Source organism: Oryzias latipes, chromosome 16 (genome assembly GCF_053564925.1).
Source record: "Oryzias latipes strain Hd-rR chromosome 16, Olatipes_Hd-rR_3.1".
Classification (NCBI taxonomy): domain Eukaryota; kingdom Metazoa; phylum Chordata; class Actinopteri; order Beloniformes; family Adrianichthyidae; genus Oryzias; species Oryzias latipes.
The window spans coordinates 23229479-23249191 of NC_136252.1; the positions used below are offsets into that span (position 1 = coordinate 23229479).

Here is a 19713-nt window from a genome sequence, read left to right on the forward strand (position 1 = left end):
GCACTCAGTCTGACAATGCACTGCAGCGTTTTTTTTCTCCTCCTCCCCTCACAACCTCCTCCTTCCCTTCATCCCTCCTACTGATCACTCAAAAAAATTGCATGCAGATCAACCACTGACGGTTAAAAAATAAAAAAGAGCCCAACAGAGGGTTTTCCTTAAGAGTGCTGCAGCAGAGTCTCCACCTCTTTCCCTATCGCTCCCCTGATCTGAGTCATCCCTCTGTTTCGTCTCAGGTCATTCCCTGCCTCTTTTAAGTAAATTACAGCATTTCTTTTATCTGAAGATCAACAACTCTTTGATTTGATATACAGATCTGATAAAACCTCTCATTCTTCCATCATCCTCCACCCTGGTTCTTATGAGAACTAACTTCTCTGTATTTCCAGCATCCCATCTCTGTGTGGGCACCCCCCCCCTCTCTGTCTGCTGATTACATACTGATGCAAGCTGTTTCCAAGTAACTGCATGAAAAGGTTTGGCCAAAATTTGGACAGTGACAGAATGAGGGGAGACGTTGGTCTCATTTTTTCGACTTAAAAGCAAGGAGCAAGGTAAAAGATAAGGACAGACGGCCCGAAGAACCGGTGGGGGGAAAAGTGCAGCAGATGGGGACTGATGGGACAAAATGCAGAGAGAAGTGGAGTCATGGACAGCAAAGGCATGAAAACGATCTTGTGTGACATAAATTAGCGCTCCAGACTGGCCGCAGAAAACTGACAGGCAAGCGAGAGTTACTCAGTTGGAGGTGGACGGGAAGACCGACATGAAGATGAGATAAATGAGCGGCGTTTTGAAGCCATAATAAAGGGATTAAAGTGGATGTGTGACTTTCCAGACATAACAAATCATACATAATCCCGGCTCATCATACAGGACGCTATATCTAAAAATAGGTGTGTCAGAGTTCATTCTTTTGGTTTTCCACCGGGGCAGAGGACATGGCTGTCCTCTTACGTACTCAGACTGGAATTAAGACACCAACAAGTGTTCTTTTTCATGTTTTAATGACAAACTCAATCATACGTCCAGCCCCTGTTTCATTTTTGTGTCAGTCAGTAAATAAACTGCGTCACTCTTTGGGCATTCAAGTGTCGAACCCCTGGCATCATCACAAATTAGTGTCATATTAAAGTATTTGTCCTGCTTCACCTGACCTCAGGTAAAGTGAGAATGTGTGTCAAGATCTGCTTCTTTTATTTTGTAAAGCAGGAGGTATTTTCTTACATCCAAATATGGTGAAGCTACAGTGTTCATCAAATAAAAAAAAAAATAAATGACCAAAAAAACCTACTTTTCCAAAATGATGCCCATCTCAAATATGATTAGCTTTTTTTCTTAGTAACTAACTGCTAATGGGTTGACTTTCACATAAAAAAATTGTAATCAAAATGGCCAAAAACATTTCAAAACACCAACATTCTTTTTTATAAATTATCTTTTTACTCCTAAAAATCAAGCATCAGTTGCAGTCCTGTCACTCAAATCTATACACGTGGACCCTCAAGGCAAGTTAAGAAAACATGTACACTTTTGAATACAAACGAATTAAATCCAGCAGAGAACAGGTGGGACTTTAATCTGGATTCAAATAAACTAAAGTGTTTCAGCTGATTTAAGGCTTTCTGGAGGTCTATTCCAGCACAGAAGCTGAATGCAGTTTCCCCATGTTTGGTTTGGACTTTAGGAACTGACAAAGGACCAGACCCAGACGACTGAAGAGGTCTGGCTGGTACATACTGGGTCAGGAGGTCAGTCATGTGTTTGAGTGCTAAACCATTTAATACTTCATAAACCAAAAGCAGAACTTTAACGTCTGTCCTCTGGCAGACCAGCAGCCAGTGTGAAAACCTCAGAACTGGACTGATGTGGTCTACTTTTTTGGTCCTTGTGGGAACCCGAGCCATAGAATTTGAATGAGCTGCAGTTTCCTGATGGATAGTCCTGTAAGAATGATGCCTATTGCAGACCGCCGATGATGAATAAGGTCAAGCAAGGTAGAAAAGTGTTTGACGTCAACCCCCCTGGAAGTGTTACCTGCTCCTAAAGCTTATTCATCTCCTTCCTCAAATCTCACTCACATGGGCTTCAGACAGAGGGCTGTCATGTGATGCATGGCTTGGATGGCTTTTATCCTCTTCCTGTCAGCACACCTCTTGTTTTCTTATCTGGGGTGATGATTCTGCACTGAATTAAATTGCAGCGCCTCCTGCTTAATATTATCTTGGCGGCCTTACACGCACCACATAATTTCTGTAATCAGTGACTTTCGTGTGTCTGCCATTATCTGTGCATCAGTCCCTGACTGCTGTGTGCCTCAAGGATGACGAAAAGCCCTTACGATGCCACCTCGCTCCAGCCGTTAGAGAGCGTTTTAACAGATGAATCGATTTTTGGGTCTTTCAAAGAAACATACTCGAAAAACAGAGTCTGGGTTGATGAGGCTGAGCTTAATTTGTCCCTTATCTTGTTTTTTTTACAGACGTGATTTCATCTTATCCTTCACCTTTTCTAAACTCTTTCCTCAATGTGTTCATTTATGTCTGCCTTAAAGGAGCAGTCGCATTAGTTTTGTGGGTTTTCAGGGAAGAGCAGGTGAAGCTCACACCTCTCTTCCCTCTTTTGAGGGACCTGAGGTGTGAAGAGCTTTGGAAAAATGTGAGAAAAAAATATATTACAGTATTAGTATCATTATGAATGAATATTAAGAAACCAAGCTTCTTTAGGCATTGCAAAAAAATAAAAAATAAAAGCAATATTATTAAATGATATCCTGAGCCCCTCAGATTTTTAGCTACGCCCCTGTATTTGGGTGTCCCGGCCGATCTGGGCCGTCAGTAACCTGGCCTCAGCCAAAATCTGATAAGGCAAGAGGAAATTCTTAGTTTTGAAAAACTTATAAATAACTCATCAACAACAAAAATATTTTTGATCTTTTCAGTTGTTATGGCCTTCCACTCTGCTGTTTGTGTTTGTACCCTTCCAAAGTCTTCTGCCCCCCCCCCAAAAAAAATGTTCTAGCTCTGCCACTAAGTAACATGAATACCCTAAAAACAAACAGACTCAATCTCTACTGGCTCGGTTTATCTTTTGAACAGACAGGAGTCTTGGTTAATTCAACTAATTGGTTGATATGAGACGTTGGTCTACTGTACACGTCTTTGTCTGAAGAAAAAGCTTTTGCATATCTGGTGCGCTTCTGTGTGTTTTTGTGCTGCAGGTACAGAAAGCCAAGGCTGGATAAACATTTCCCAAATGTCTTCTATTATTAACAATTCCTATTCCTCTCCTCATTCCGTTCGCCCTACACTCTCTTGTTCCAGGCCCCTCCTCATGTTTAGACTATTGTCACCAACGCGGCCCTCTTCATTCTATGCGGTTCTCTTGTGTCCAGGACGTTTCTCCTGTTTCCATCTTCCTTAACAAGCTGTCAGTTTTTTTCAGGATCTTAACCAAATGAAAGTTTTTTATTTTTTCACTTTACCACCCTTCCCTGAATTCCCAAAGTGTCCCAAGCCGAATGCTGATTTGCCGGCTGGTGGAGAAGGTGAGGGAATCTCCAGCTCTCCCAGTCGCCCAGTGCAGCACTGTGATGTGTGTCAGCCTGACACTAACTGGTGAGACCGGCTCATTGCAGCCTTAAGCTCTGGGAGCAAAGTCCTCCCTCCCATGCTAATCTTTGATTTGCACCTAAATGCATAGAGATTTTTTTTTGTGTTTAATACATGAAAATACTAATTCTGTAACACTTTTACATTTTTAAAATGTATTTCAGTCTAATTACTTCCACAGAAAGAACATACATCATCAAAACTTTCAGGAGCGTTTTACTGCTGGATTGTTTGAGACTAAATTTACTTTCTTTGCTCAGCGTAGTCTAAATTTTAATTTCTGATTAAACTTTTGGACCTGCCTGCTATCACTGTGCTTTAGTTTTAGATCCCTTTTTCTCAACTTTACCATTCTTCTGCTTTCTGTTAACCTTCAGTGAGCCTCAACATTTTATTTGTTAACATTTGATTATTTCTCATCAGTGTGCATGTGTACAAGGAAGCTGACCGTTTCTGCATATGTACCGGTAATATATAACTGAATTATTAGATTGATGCTAAAATAAACACATCTGCTTAATGTTAAGGCTTGCAATGTAATATTAATTTCCACTATTTTATGCAATGCAGTATTTCTTTTTTTTACATGTCAAGTCTAGAAGAAAAATTATAAAAACATTTATAGTTTAAAAATGTCTATTTTGAATAAAAACTGTATTACTCAAAATTAGTTACATTTTTTTTAATTTTGACAATATGACAAAAAAGGCTACTTAGGTTTGATATTCATCAATGCAGTCCTGAGCAAAAGCTGTGTAAATAAGCCTTTGTAATGTTATTTTGCGGTTTTTTGTTGATACTTCTTGGATACTGAAGGCCAGTATTCCTTATACTGGCATTGTTTGTTTGTTATGTGTTCATTTGCTATTTTTGCTGAATTGGGAAAACTTAATATTATTAGTTTTAATGGGTCCCCTTACATTTTGAGTTTGAAGTTTAGACGTGACTAAAAAATCTGTACGGCATGAAAGAAATCTGAATTTTTTTTTATTAAGAAAATGATTACATTCATCCACAGAGAAAAGGGGGAAACTGGATGGACTCTCGCTGTTTGGAACTAAAATGATTAGGGAATTAACAATTAAGATTGAGGTGTTATGAGCAGGGCCTGATTTATATGCAGGAGGTGTTGGCCAAGTAGTGGAATAGAGATAGGACTGGAAATAAAAAGTGCAGCGTAAGGAGGAGACAGAGAAAAAAATGAGGTGCTGAAAAAATGCAGCTTTACGGATAGAGGCAGAGAAAAAATTTGGCACATCAGCAGACGCTGAGGGAAGAGAGGTGGGCGCTATTGAGTCCAAGTTCTGGCCGCATTCCAGGCATTCTGCCTAATTCTAAAAGACACCTGTTTTTTTCTTTTTCTTACCTTAAATAAACTCCACACAACCCTTTTCCCAGCTTCATTTACCAATGGCACAACAGTGTTTTGATGTTAGATAAGCACACCCCTGCACAGTTCATGCACATGTCCGTCCCTTGGCTGTCAAGCCTGGTGAATTGGGAGAAATGGCAGAAGAAAAGGCTTTTCTTCAGATTATGTGGTACTGGCATGAGCGATTGCAGCCTCAATATGGATATCCTGCCTTATCCCTCTGGCTCCCCAAAGCTGCTGCTTGGAGTGGAAACTGAGCGCATTTTTGTCTCCCTGGAAATGGGGAGAGAGTGGAAACATTCCTTTGTGAGACAATGAACTATCAAAAACCCTGATAAGCACTCCCCGTAGTTCACAGACGTGACCTGGGCAGCAACAGGTTACACAACAGCTGTTGCAGAGGGCTGTCTGTGTCAGACCTCAACAGGGCAAGCCCATGGTTACACACCCTGAGTGGCATTTAAGCATTGCTTGGCCAAAGAAATCAACTCTTTTTAGTTTGATTGAAATTCCAGAAGGGATTTATACACAAATTACATTATCGTCATTTAAAACGTGTCCTCAATGTTCGGCTCCAATCATCTATTGTAAATGAGTTCCCAGTGGTCTTTTCATTATGGTTATGCCGTTTTAAGGCAAAATCAAATAACCGGTGTCATTTTCCAGGACATAGTTAATCAGAAATTTGCCTGCCTGCATTTCCCATCATCCCTTTGTTTACACTCTCTCCCGCTAACTTACAGCCCCTAATTGGCCCAAGCTAACATTAGTCTTGCAGCAATAATATTGAGCCAAATTGGAGCTGTCCAGCTGTACAGTTTGAACCAGATACCAGCTCAGACGAGAAAAAACAAAGACGTACTTGGATCTAGTCGTCTACAAGTGGATGCATCAGAATGGAGTGCAGCAGGGAGCTTGTGGCCCCACTGTAGCACATATGTCACTGCTACAGTTTTCTTTTTTTGTCTGCTCCTGATTTACAATGACTTGAATAAAGAAATATTCCGAAATCCAACTTTAATCTTAATTTTTTGTTAGATATGTCCTCCATCATCAGAAAAAGTGCAACAAGAACATGTTAAAAACACCAACAACACGATTTTCATTTGAGTGGGTCTTGTTTGAGTCCAGTCTTCAAAGACAAAATATGAATAGAAAGATTCTTTCCAGCTAGGTTAAGGTCATTGCATATATTTCCACAGCTGTTTCCTTCACTTGTGTGGAAGAATAACAATGTCAGAGGTCCAAATATCGTTTTTTTCTCGCAATGCAGACCTGCGTGCATTCACTGATGAAATTTGTTTGACATACATCGTAAATCGACTCAGTCTCTATCTACTTTCTGACGTTTGGTTTTGTCTAAGAAACTGTCTTAACAACCTTCAACTTATCATAACAGTACAATAAAACCTGACCTCTGCATAGAATCGACCTACTTTCAGAAAAACAGTCGACTATCTCACATGGAGAACTCTCCCAGTGAAAAGCAAATAAGGGTTGGGGCTGATCCTGAGCAATATTTTAATCTCTAAACCTCTTGAAATGAGTAAACGTCTAAGTTCTTTCCACGGCTCACGGCGCTTTAACCACTGCACCTCTTTTTGTTTAAACTCCTGACCACTTTTCTGCATCTGATCGGGCCTCTGGCTTCATTATCTCTCCCTCCCTCTGGCTCCCTCATTCCCCCCTGTCTGACCTTACATGGAGAGGCAACAGGGTTGATGTCACCCAATGAAGAATGCCACAAAAATCCAGAGAGAGGAGATCGCAGGAGGAGGAGAAAAGAGGAGGAGGGGTCTGCCTGGACAGTTTAGGATACAGAAAAAGAGAAGGAGGGTGATGTGTCGTAATACTCAAGTCTTGGGCCAAAGTCAAGCGAGAAAGAACTTGTTTGGAAGGATGGAGTCATTCCTTTTCCAGACTTAAAGGCACAAGGGGAGGGTCTTATAGGGGAAGAGAAAAGGAGAAGTTGGTACTACAGAGAACTCTCACTCAGATTAAACCCAGAGGAGGGGGGGAAGGAGAACAAAAGGAAAAGAGGGAACTAATCTGCAGCAGTTTACCAGGGTAAGCAAGCTTTTGTGTGTTTTTGTGACTCAGCACATGAGGAGAGCTGAAGCTGATGACATTCCTCATAGAAATGAGCTTACCTAATAAGGTAAAGCCTTTGCTCTGTCATGAAGGAGCAGGTTTGTGGAATGTTGTCGATTCGTTTAGAAATACTCTTAAATAGAAGGACATCACTCTGTTGCAGTAGTATAAACCTTTTTTTTTAATAATATGTTATTATTTATTGGCACAAATATCCCCCGATCTTAAATGAGTGACAATGCGGGCTGCAGATGACTGCTATGCGGAAGCTCCGACAGGAAGTCCAGCAGAAAACTTCTGTAAGCTAAGCTAGCTGGGTGTTTTTTTTTAATGGCCGATCATATACAGAGGAAATATTAGCGTAGATGGATGCCACTCGGCTAAACATTGACGTGTCCATATGAGGTAATGATCAAGGTGTGGGGGTGTTGGTTCGATTCACCGCAGAAGCCGAGTGACTAAAGCCTTGCACACTACTAGGGGTGTGTGCAAGTGGTCTGACCTAGCCAAACGCTTCTGTTGGATGAATGAGAGGTGTCGTTTTCGTTCGAGGCTCTCAGGTGAGTGTTGATTTTGCCCGTAGATAGATTTCAAAACAAATAAATCTCAGTGTAGTTTAAGGTAAAATTAGCATATTTTTTTAGGGTCACCGGAGTTATTAGGTACAGTGACTGTGCTAGCTAGCCTTTATAGTGAGATGGAACAGTTTATGCCTCTGTGTCTTACATTCTAAAGTCTGTGGCGCCATCAGAGCATAATCATATTGAGGGCCAAATGGGTCCAATAAAAATATGTGGTGTAGTAGTACTAGTTCTTCCTGTGTTGAAATTATCAGTTTAAATTTAGGTACTTGTTGGTACCAAGTACTTTAATATAACAATAAATAGATTTTACATCAATTTTGAGAAATTAACTTGTTTTGCATGATTAAAAACTTTTTTCTAGCTGTTTCAACACCTCGTCAATATCCAACTTATTGAAACAAATAACTATATTTTTAAAAGGCTTTAAATATATCTTACAATTTCCGTTCTCTAAAAAAAACATAAAACAGAAGATTATTTAATGAATTTTGAACAATTTCTTTTCATTCACTTATTTTTTTTTTTTTTAAATATCCACAAAATTATTAGGACTTTGAGTCTTTTTAATTAAACACCAGTCGGTCAAAAGTACTGGCTTCATTTCAAAAGTTAGCAATATATTTTATTTTTACAATTATTGTATTTATTTAAAGATACTCGAATTGAGTATAGTCTTTATTTTGGATCCTTCCTACTTCCTCTTTGGGTTTTGCATAGACAGACTGAACCCATTTATTTTAATTACTGCCCCCTACTGGTGCAGGCTAGAATCTTTTTCGATTAAGCTAGCCCTCTTTGTAGCCACAAACATTAAAAAACCTGTGTTTTTTCATCTGTAAATTTCATTACATAATCTGTTAAATTTGCATTAAATATTACAAGGGTGAGCAAATAAAACAAAGGATTCAGCAGAAGCTCCGGCAGCTTGGTTGTGATGCTGTACTTGTTTCTGCCTGTGGACAGTTACTCAGCTGGAGCTTTAAAGGTTGATTCAAGCTGAGGGCATAGATGAGAAAACCTGTTTTAGATTGGTGTTGGTTATTATTCTAAAAAACCACATGGGACCAGAAGGATGTTTGTCTGCTTATTCACATTCATAAATCCGCTGGGATTACATCTCATGCTGAAGAGTTTTTGCTTCTGCCTGACGTCATGTTCAAGCAAATCTGAGTTTCAGCTTTTCCACAGACAGGGAGGTTTAACGGGGTTTGAAACTTCTAGTAATGTGCTTTAATTTTGTTTTTTATTTGTAGCATCAACATTTCTCCTAATTGTAAGTGAGACTAAACCCCAAGGCTGCAGTGAATAAACTATGTTTAAGAAGAGAATAGTGGGAGACAACTGTAGTCTGAGGTACTAGTGGTGCTTACTTTGTGGTGCTTCTGACATCTTGATGAGTAAAATTAAACACAGCATGACACGAAGAATGAGAGGAATCTTCCCTAATTGTAGCCTCTGTTAGTCAGAGCATTTATTTGGCTCAAAGCCCTTCTTGTCAAATGCTTTTATTATGTCTCTTGCCGTCTTGTGACTTTTCTTTGGCCCACATTACTCCGTGAGAGCGGGCCTGTTGATCCAGGGAGGGGCTTTGAGGTGTCGTCTGATTCAGAATTCGGTTGCTTGTGATTTAAAAATGTGGAAATGCAGCCTGTTGTGTTATTTCTGTTGCTACGGTTGCAAAAGATCTACGTCACTGGCACACAATATGTGTCCAGTGACCTGTGAGAACACACTCGAAAGGGTTGTTTGACACCCCCCTCCCCCCTCCCCTGCATTAGCAACCCCTGACCTAGACACGCTTTCTTTGAAACCGGGTGTGTTATTACCATCAGAACAATGGATGGGCTTCAACAACAACAACACAAATACTGTGAGAAATTTGGTGTTTTGGTTGGTAATTTGATATCTTCCTTTCTAGAAGATTGCTTAAGATCTGCTTGCTTACTGAGCCAATGTGGCAATATTCCTAACAGGGTTTTTGGCGATAGACATTTGATGACACATTTTTACAACATAATGTCTCATTGCTTACTTAAAGGAGGATAAAAATCTGTTTTTTAATCATCTTCATCTGGAAGACAAAAACAAAAAGAGGGCCAAAAATACCCTGGCTTACTTCTCCTTTCATACTTTTGGTGAAAAGTTCAGATATGCCAGAAAAGCTGCTCCTTGGTACCCTTCTGCCCAGCTTCAAAGAAGTCATGCCATTTCTCCCACCAGGGATTTCCCAATCTGTTAATGAGTCCAGCAACCCCGCTGGCCCATCAGTGTAGTTTAGGCCATTTATGTTCCCATCTGTACATACATTTGTGGGATGAAGAAAGTCAAAAGCTGCAGTATCCAGATGGTATGAAAGTTGTCCAGCAAAAACCTGACGCTATTATTGGGCCCAAAAGAACTGCGTGTGATTGGAGCTGGAGCCCTTAAAAAGAAAAGGTACATGAAGTGATTTCCCTTCACAGCTGCAAAGCAGGAAAATGGAATGCGACCTCAGATGATGTCATGCAGTTCAAGTAGTTGCTGAGACTTGACTGAGAGGCTGACGATGGAGATAAAAATCACATTCGTCCGAGCCTCAAGCGATACACGGAATGTCTGGGAATCGTTTGTCGTTGTGGGGGTTCAGAAACGATGGATGAGGGGGAGAGTGGAGATCTGAAAAAGTGATGTCATCTGGTTGTTGAGCCAAACGTGGGCTTTAGCGAGGGGGCTGTGGTCTCAGGTTTCACCGTACCTTCATGTCTGAGGCTGACTGCATCACTGATCTCACCCAGCCAAACCTCTGAGGGCTTTATTAAAGGTCCAGAGGAAGTCTTACAGAACTTACTCACCCTGATGCATTATTTAAAGGACTATTGTGTCAGTCACACAAAGTGGAGTGATGGTGACAGTATAGACTGCTTTCAAGCAGTTTACATCATCCTTGCTAAGCCCCACCTCCTGCTTAATTATTAGAAGTCATTTACTCTGTTAACTCAAGTTTTCTCCATTCACTCTGTGTTTACATTTTCCGTTTTGTGTATACAATAAAAATATTCGCTTCAGCTGAAGCTGCACCATCTGGCCTTTCAAGGTCAAGTTCAAGAACCCGACGTCCCGACAAGGTGAAATTCCTCAGTAATTGTGTTCCTGCGACACAATATTTTTGTTAAGTGTGTAGCTCTGTATAAAACAAAAAAACCAAGCACATTTCTTATTCCTCTCCTCTGTTTCACCCCAGTATTGCACTGTGAAGTAGTAAGGGAGTCAAAATGGGTTTTAATGATTGATGACACAATCCAGGGCAGTGAGAAGGCCATGGTTCCAATCACCTTTCTGTGTGGAGTTTGGATGTTGTGCATGCAAAGGTTTTCTCCAGACACTCCAGCTTCCTCCCACTGTTCAAAGACGTGCTTCATAACATTGGAGTTGATTGGAGTTGCTGGGATAGGCTCCAGTAACCCCATGACCCGAAAAAGGGATTCAGTTGGTTCAGTTGATGGGTGTCTGGATTACATGATCCTGACATGGTAGAAGTGAAAAACTGACACTGTTTTTGTTTTTAGTGTTTACATTAAGACTTTTACTGGTTTTCCCCCCTGTGAAGTTTAGCACATCTGAATTAAGACTCATTAAAGATCCACACTTGTTAGTCCTAATACCAATAGGCAGCCTTGTTTTCTCATTGATGAAGTGCAGATGCCCATTAGTCTCTTCTGCAAGTCTGCTCTGATTTTATTATTTTTGGAATCACGAGTTGCAGCCTCTAATTTTCAATTTTTACTTTCATTAGAACAGCAACAACACACTTGTTGCACATCTTACACTTTAGTCTGATTCTCAAATAAATCCAGCATGTTTTTTTGGCCTTTTCTTAGTCATGTGGTTGAATCTTTTAATCAACATAATTTTTGCTTACCTAGGGTAAGGGGGTATATAATTCCTGCATAATTAGACTTTAGTTTATGGTGTAAAAGAGTCATCCTAGCATTAACAGCAGAGATGCTCTTTGCAAGTTCAACTCGGTCAATATGTGTCGTGGAATTATAGCAAAAAAATAAATAGAATTCTTAGGAATTCTAACCTGTTTCTATGAGATTCTGCCTTGTGACAAGATAAAATGTCAGCTTTTGTCTTTGTGAAAGTCACAGCAGTTCTGTTCTGTGTGGGGCTCTATTGTGTCTATAGTTCCCATTTCAGACTGGCTTGTGTGACTCTTAGTCACTTGCGTGACTCAGACTGGTTCTTCTGTTTTCATAAATCAGCTGATGCCTCGGCATCAGTAGCAAACGCACAGCCTCAGTGCTGAACCTCAGGTCTTAAATAAATGTCACGACATAGAAATAATAATAATTGCATGTTTCCTGATGACTTCACCCTGCTTAATAGTTTCCAGATGCCGCTCGCACTGTATCGTATCACAACTACATGCCAGAGTCTATGACTCTCTAAACCAACTTGATTTACTTCCTTCTACAATTTAGATTTCTGTTTTAATGTGTAACCATTTCAAAGCTACAAAGGCCCTGCTTTTCATTTCCATGTGTGTGTCAGGAAAGGCGATGCTTGTATGATTTTACAGATCTGACAGAAGATTAAAGCAGCAGTAATTGTGTTTTTGATTGAAGCCTCAAAGGCTCATTGGCTGTGATCTAAAAGCAAACAAAAAGAAAACTTAATGTGGAAAAGATTTCCATATTAAAAGTTTTCAAAATGCAATAAAAACAATAGGTTGCTAATTTTTTCACTCTTTTGCTAACTTTGCTGTCTGTGCGTCCCTTTATTATGTTGTGAAGAACTTATTCCAAACCGTGTGTTGTCATAAGCTTATGTTTTACAACTTCTGCTAATTCCTTTTTTTATTCTAAAAAGTGTTTAATTGCAAGGTTAGCATTAGCATAACAAACGTAGCAACCATTGAGGCTAATCTTGAAAGCTCACCAAAATAAAAGCCCAAATGAACCAAAATGTCATTGAGATGTCAAGAATCTGTAAATGTATATAGTGCAACAACTGATGTGTAGCTGTAAAAATGTACTTCTTGTGTTTTATAATACCTTTTTGTTTGTAAAAGACTTTCTGTTTTAAGTTTGCAACATTGCTGAGTCAAATGCTTAGCTGATGCGTCCGTTCCACCATTTCAAGTAAAAAATCCCAGCAACCAAACACAGCAAAGGAATGGAAGCCTTTGATTTCTGCCTGCCGATGAAGGCTACTTTCAGATTTAGGGTGTGGAGAAAGATTGGTTTGAGCTCCGCAGCTGCAAAATGTTGATTTTTCTTTTTCTTTTTTTTTTGTATTTCTTTTCTAGATAAGCAAACAAAATGGAGGAATCCAGCAGTAACAAGCCATTAGTGGTGACTTCGTCTTTGAACTTCAAAGTCACCACTCCATCCTTCTACAACCAGCCAAAGAAGTTTGCATCGGTGGCACCGCCGCGGCCCAAAAGTCAGACGCCTCCCTCGGCGCCATCACCCACGCCACTCGGCACAGCAGTTATTGGCAGAGTGGGGGACCTGCCTCCACCTCCATCTTCACTCTGTGATGGTATTAACACCGTTTTAAATTGATGCAATAAGCCATTTTTGGTTAGTTTGGCTATCAAAATGGCACCTTATTTTTTCCCAACTTGCTTTTTTTTTTGGAAACCGTAAAAAAAATAAAGCTTAACATTTCAGAGAAAAACAAAACTAAAAGGAACTTTTCAGTCGCCGTTCTTCGTATATTTTTTATATTTAATGTTGTTTTTTGTAATCACATTGAAATGCATGAATAAACGGACACATTTTAATTTGTTTCTTTTTATTTATCAGATTTTCCTCCCCCTCCACCTCCTCCTCCGATGGATGATGATTTACCAGCTCCTCCCTCTGAATGCCAAATCACACCTGCCTTCCCTGCTCCACCTCCTGTAGCGGATGACCTGCCGCTCCCCGCTCCCCCAGAGGAGATCGCCTGTCCACCCACCTGTCCCTCTCCCCCTCCGCCTCCTCCACCGCCACCTCTCCCTGCCTCTGGTTCCGTTGTCCAAAGCGATGCCTGGAACCCGCAGGTGAGTGGAGGTGGTTCACTGTGGAAGTATAAATGAATGGATCATTTACTGTTGCGTCACCGTAGAGTCTGTGGAGTGGCTTACGTCACTCAAGAGTTGGCAATCTTTTCTTTTTTTCCAGATTGTGTGAACATTTGCTATTCCTTTGTTTATGAATAATTATGAACAAACAAATGGATAATTTATTAACTTCGCATCATACTTAATTACTTCTTTCCATTCTGGGTTTTCCATCTCAATGATCTTCAAACAGCCTGAAAAAATGTAACTTAATTTCATCGCAATTGTAGTCATGTTCGTTTATGTTTGTATCAGTTATTTCTCCATTCACGCGTTTTAATCTCGACGTGATCACATCGTTTATGTAAATTCATGCTTTTTTTTCCTCATTTTTGTTTTCCACTGCCAGAGACAGATGGAGAAGCAGACAAGTTTCGACAAGCAACTCGATTCTCTGACTGATTTGTTGTCCGAGATGGAAACCAAAGGGCCTTTCAACCCCAAGGTACACGGCAAGGAGAAACGAGGAATGCTCTACAAGTCATGGCTGTAATCTGTTTCACACCTAAATACCAGCAAAGAGAAGGAAAAAAGGGATAGAAAATCCATGTAAAAATACTAAAATAAGTCATAGTGCTAAGACAGTAGAGAAAGGAAGGTTGGGAATTGTATAAAGGTAGTTTGTTTAGTTTGGACTGAAGTGCATAGACAAACAGACGGGGCTGAAATGGAAAAACAGTAATGCTTCACGCTCAAAGTGTGCAGAGAGGGAGGATGGGGGTAAAAAAAAAAGCAGAACTTGTGTGAGCGTGAAAGTGAGGAAGCCAGAGCGTCCCAGTGAAAAGGCCTTATATGGCAAGTGTGTATATCTTCCTGAAGGAGGGACTGAGCCACAGAAGAGAAGTATTCGCCTGAAAACCGCATCATAAACGTCAGAAAGAAGAATCGCTTCTGATAGCTGAAACTTGTGGCTGCTCCAATCCAATTAGCCTCTTAGCTGTAGTTTTAGAGATGATGCACAGAGTGAGAATCCTTCAGTTATGGTTTCTGTTCATTAAAAGTTTTTACATTTTTCTCTTTTTTCGGTTATTTACTAATTACGCTTTTTATGCTGGCGTCTGAAAATATGCAATTTAGTTAATTATGTTGTTTATCCACAGTTGCCGAGCCAGTATTCATCAGCACCAGCACCCAAGTTCCCAGCACCCCCTCCAACTGCTCCCAAACCAGCACTCTCTTTTCTCCCACCTCCAGAGATGGGTGACCGCCCTCCCCCAGCTCCCTGGGCGGAAGAACTCAAAGCCAGAACCAATCGGCAATCCAATCACAATTCTGCTCCAAACGCCGGTGCCCAAGGCTTCGCAAAGGCTGCGGAAGTGAGCCCCAAGCCCAGTTTCGGTGGCAAAGTGGCGACGTCTTCTGCCTCGTTGGCTCAAAAAATTAACCAGAACCTGAACCAGCCCGCCGCCCCAATCAACAACGTGCCAAAGCCCTCGCCTCCTGCAGCCAACCGCTCATTCCCTGCGCCTCCCGCAGCTCCTCCTGCAGCTCCTGCCCCAGTGAATCACAAGAGCGGGGCCGCTGCTGCCCCCACTGCCGCTAACAACATCAAAAGCTCCCCATTTGGAAGTAAGGTGAATGCAAACCAAAAAACCCCTGCTGCTGCTCCTCCTCCTCAAATGAAGACCGCTGCCTCTCCACCTGCTCCTTATAGCCAACCAATGAAAACCGCTCCTGCATCAACGGTATGTCTACCGCTTTTCCACATTCTGTAGAGAGATGTATATTTAAACTAATGTAAACAGGAAATAGTGTAAATCCTTTTTTTTTAGGCTTTACATAATAATGTAACACTACAGCTTCACATGTCTGTGCCTGCAGGCCTCTCCTCCTAACCCTGTGCCGGTCCAGGGAGGACAGGGCAGAGGCATGCCGCTGAACATGCGGGAAGTGGAGGAGCTGGAGCAAATGGCTCAAGATTTCATCAAGAACATGGACACGCAGCCGCCGATCATCGCAGCTCCTCCTGCAGGTGTGGTGAGCACACATTTGCCCCGCTGTTCACCTGTCATGCAGTTCACCTTCTGTGTGCTTTTCCATATATGATTAAACACGAACGCCACTGCAAACCAAGATTTCTATAAACGCTGGGATTTCTTTCCTCTGTATCATGCAGCTGCAAACTTGCACATTGTCTTGAGCTTCAGCGTATTTGATAGGCTGAGGTCTTGGGGAAATTAAGAGGTTAAAAGTACTGCCTGTCATCTTTAGGGACCCATGTTAAGAATGCCAAATGATTGTTGTTTTTAGCTGCAGCTTGAAAGATACTTTAATACATTTACACCTTTGTTTTAAACCACTTATGAGCAGAATATGTAGTTTCACCTGCACTTGCATTTCTTTTTTTAAACTTCATTCACTGTAATACTGCGTGATAAGAAAAACATTTAAAGTGAAATTTCTCCTGGGAAAGTGGCTTTCTAGAGATGAATCCACACAAAGAAGAAGAAAAAACCCCACACTTTATGAATTTTTAACTGGATGACATTGTCATTGAGGCATAGCAGAGCTGACCAAAAAAGATGAAGTGTTCTGTTTATCATTCAACAACTTTTGCATTTTTCTCCAGAGGTTTGCGGAAGGTGCGGTGAGGCTCTCTCCCACTCTCAGCCTGCGGTGAAGGCCATGGATAAGCTCTTTCACTCCAACTGCTTCAGCTGCATGTCTTGCCAGCGCCCCCTGCAGGGCATGCAGTTCTATGACAGGAATGGCTCGCCACAATGCGAGGACTGCTACAAGGTAACGGGACACCAATTCAGTGTGAAATGAACGTTAATAGTGTCTAGTAAAGCTTTCAAAGTGCAGAAAGCACAAGAAATCCTCCATAATTTCTAAGAGTATGTTTTTTTTATGTATTTTTTTTTTACATCTTTTATACCTTTTTTGTTATTTTGTGACTATCCTCAGAATTCCTTGGCCACGTGTTTCCGATGTGGAGAGCGAATCACCGACCGTGTCCTGAAGGCTGTGGGACAGACCTTCCACGCACACTGCTTCCGCTGCAGCACCTGCTCCTGCGTACTCGAGGGAGCCCCCTTCATCACTGACGACAACAACAACCCCTACTGTGTCCAGGACTACCACAGGTTCCCACTTTTTAATGAATGACTTCAACGAAACAGTTCTGCTTGTTAGAATCTCCTCACAGGAAAGCGTGAAGCACAACCTTTCAGTCAAAAAAGTAATCCTGCCCCTTCAGTTTTTTTTTCTTTTTTAAACCCGGAGGATAGCATCAGTTTAGGAAGTCGGACGAGTTTTACAAATGTTTGCCTTTGCGAATTATTCATACCTTTGATGCTATGCTCACATCGGGCATGTGTCATGGGCTCCAGAACACATGTTCTGAAATCCATGTTTAGCATATGGTCACGCTGGACAAGCAGGGAGGGACTTTTCTACTTTTTACTAGCACATTAATGCCAGCTAAAGTTGGGAGAGGGCTGGTGCGAAATGTCAAAGCAGTGCAAATGTCATGAATCTTGCTTTGTTCTTCAGCTCTGTTCTGACAAATAAAAGACCTGGTGTCATAGAATTCCAGCCAAACCGCAATTATTAATCTAACCCTCCATGATCAATAATCTAATGATTGGCACATCTGTAAATTAAGTATGAGTCGTAACCCATATGTCACCAATTCTGAGCATGATTAGTCAAAGTTTGACCTGATTTTATTTCATACATGCATTTTGTCCATTAAGCCCCAAATCAGCCGTAGAAACTTGCGTAGTTACGTGTGAATGCGGGTTTCAAACGCAGAATAAACTTTTTTTTTTAAAGTTGTCAAGGCCGGTGTGAGCGCAGCTCTAGGATTCCTGATGCAGGAGGGAAGAAGCAGTGACTGAATTTTGAATTCTGAATTTTGAATATATTTTGAAACTTTGCTGCGTTTCAGGTTAAGATAACAAAACCTATTCAAAACCTGTTCAACTCTAACCTCCGTAAATAACAAGTGGCCTCTGCCCCCATCTCGCAGGCGTTTCTCTCCTCTGTGTGTGAGCTGCAATGAACCCATTGTGCCAGCCCCAGGCAGCGAGGAAACTGTTCGAGTGGTGGCGCTGGAGAAAAACTTCCACCTTAAGTGCTACCGCTGTGAGGTACGTCATTTAACCCTTTTTTTTTTTACTCCATTCTTACAGACGTAAACACAAGGTAGAGAAAATTGCCCTTTTTTTTTTCTATCACAGGACTGCACTCGCCCCCTCTCCATCGAAGCGGACGAAAACGGCTGCTATCCGCTGGACGGCAAGATTCTGTGTATGAAGTGCCACACCAAGAGAGCCGCGCTAGCCGCAAAGTGATCTGCTGATGCAGCATCGCTCCGTTTACCTATGAACCAAATCCAGAAGCACAGGATTTCTTCAGCTACCGCTTTGCCTTTGCAACAGGGCTTTTTGTTTGTAACCGCGTGCACCACGGTGCGTTACAAAAAAAGTATGTTTGCATGCTGTCGAATATTTATCTCATCTTTGTCCACTTTATCCAGTGCAGAGGTAATGTTCTGTGCTGAAACATTATTCCCCCCTTTCTCTGTTATTCCAGATCTGTAATTGATCCAACTCCAGCTGTCACTCTGAAAGCAAAAATTGTGCCAACTAAATGTTTACCGTTTCCTGCTAAACTTGCACAAGACGAATTGAAAATATGAAAGTCGCCTCCCAATGTTTTATCCTTAAATGTGATCGGTAGCATTAAGACCTGAGGCTTTGTGCCTCACTACCGACCATCGTTTCATTCTGTTTTTTGGTCGTGAAGCGGAAAAGTATTTTTAAGGGAGTAGTAGTCCCAAATTAAGAATAATGGTTGCTTTTCTCCTCTTTGGCCACTGCAGCTCCTTAAAGGGGGGTCGGATACACTTTGTAGCCCTAAAGTGCTTCGTATGTGGCTTTCACATCATTTTCAGAGGTCTCTATATAGCAAAACAGCAACAACAAAAAAAAGATAAACAGTGAATGTTAGTGTGATGTGAATGTCATGATCTACCAGCACGTGTTTAACTGTCTTGTTATTTTGTCTTCGGTTATGCTGTTTGTGGCTGCATTTGAACTACAATCAGCTGTTCTCTTAAAAATAAAAAATGCATGTTTTATGGATACAAAAATTATGAACAAATCAATGTAGACAAACTTGGCAAGCCCAGTTTCTCTTTCAAATGGTTCTGCTTTACCAGCTGAAAACAGGACCTATGATGTGATCTTGCACAGTGCCATTGAAGTGAAATATTCCCTTTTTTTGTCCCTTTGAATAAAAGTTCTCTGCACAAGGATTAGAATAATGAGTTTAATTTTTAGCTAGCATTTGTTTAAAAAGGCAGACTAAATGTGTCTATGCAGGTGACAGGTTCATAAAACAGTTACATGAAACTCAATCTTTGATACTTAAACTCTTTTAGTTCTGACCTTACCAGAAATGCCACTATTTTTTTCCAGTATTCAACCATTAGTACTTGTGTTGGCTTATATATTTTACCATTTTACTGCATTTCATTAAGCTTGGATTTATTTGGCTAAGAGTTTAGCAATGTGCCTTCTCTGTTCTTGTTTTCTGTTTCATTGCCTGCCTTTCAGTTACAGTAATGATTCCTCTGTTAACAAACATGTCCATTTTTTTTTGTGACCAGTAAAATCTGAGTACTGATTCAGTGTTGCATGTCAGATGTGTAATGGGTGGTGGCATTTCCTTAAGTATTACGTCTCCCGTGTTGCACCAATGACTCACCTTTGTGCCCGTACCTTTGCCATCACTGTGCGCTCTCAGATCTGTGCGTCACAGTCCCATACATTTGGTATTACTTTGTAAATTGTATTACATGTGGACGCTTTGTCTTTTCTTACAATCTTTTTTATACGTGTGATTTATGTGAAAGTGTTTAAAATGTTGCGTATCCCATCTGTTTTTGGTTTCCTTTTTTCCCCCGTTTGTATGAAAAGATTCAAATAAAGAGAAATGTTAAAAATATATATATTT

At 40.9% G+C, this 19713-nt stretch overlaps 1 protein-coding gene across 2 annotated transcripts; it reads left to right on the plus strand.

The window, feature by feature from the left end:
- The first annotated feature begins 6726 nt into the window (after positions 1-6726).
- On the plus strand, positions 6727-19704 carry zyx (zyxin). 2 transcript variants are annotated; one of them, XM_078933514.1, is made up of 11 exons: positions 7328-7479; positions 7555-7634; positions 12949-13184; positions 13451-13689; positions 14099-14194; positions 14850-15434; positions 15571-15721; positions 16319-16488; positions 16657-16835; positions 17723-17843; positions 17934-19704. In XM_078933514.1, exons 3-11 carry the CDS (start codon positions 12962-12964, stop codon positions 18045-18047), a joined length of 1878 nt encoding a protein of 625 aa, XP_078789640.1. In that variant the 5' UTR covers positions 7328-7479; positions 7555-7634; positions 12949-12961; the 3' UTR covers positions 18048-19704. The 2 variants fall into 2 exon arrangements, with proteins under 2 accessions (XP_020566267.2, XP_078789640.1); XM_020710608.3 differs by lacking the exons at positions 7328-7479; positions 7555-7634 and adding an exon at positions 6727-7050.
- The last annotated feature ends 9 nt before the right edge of the window (positions 19705-19713 follow it).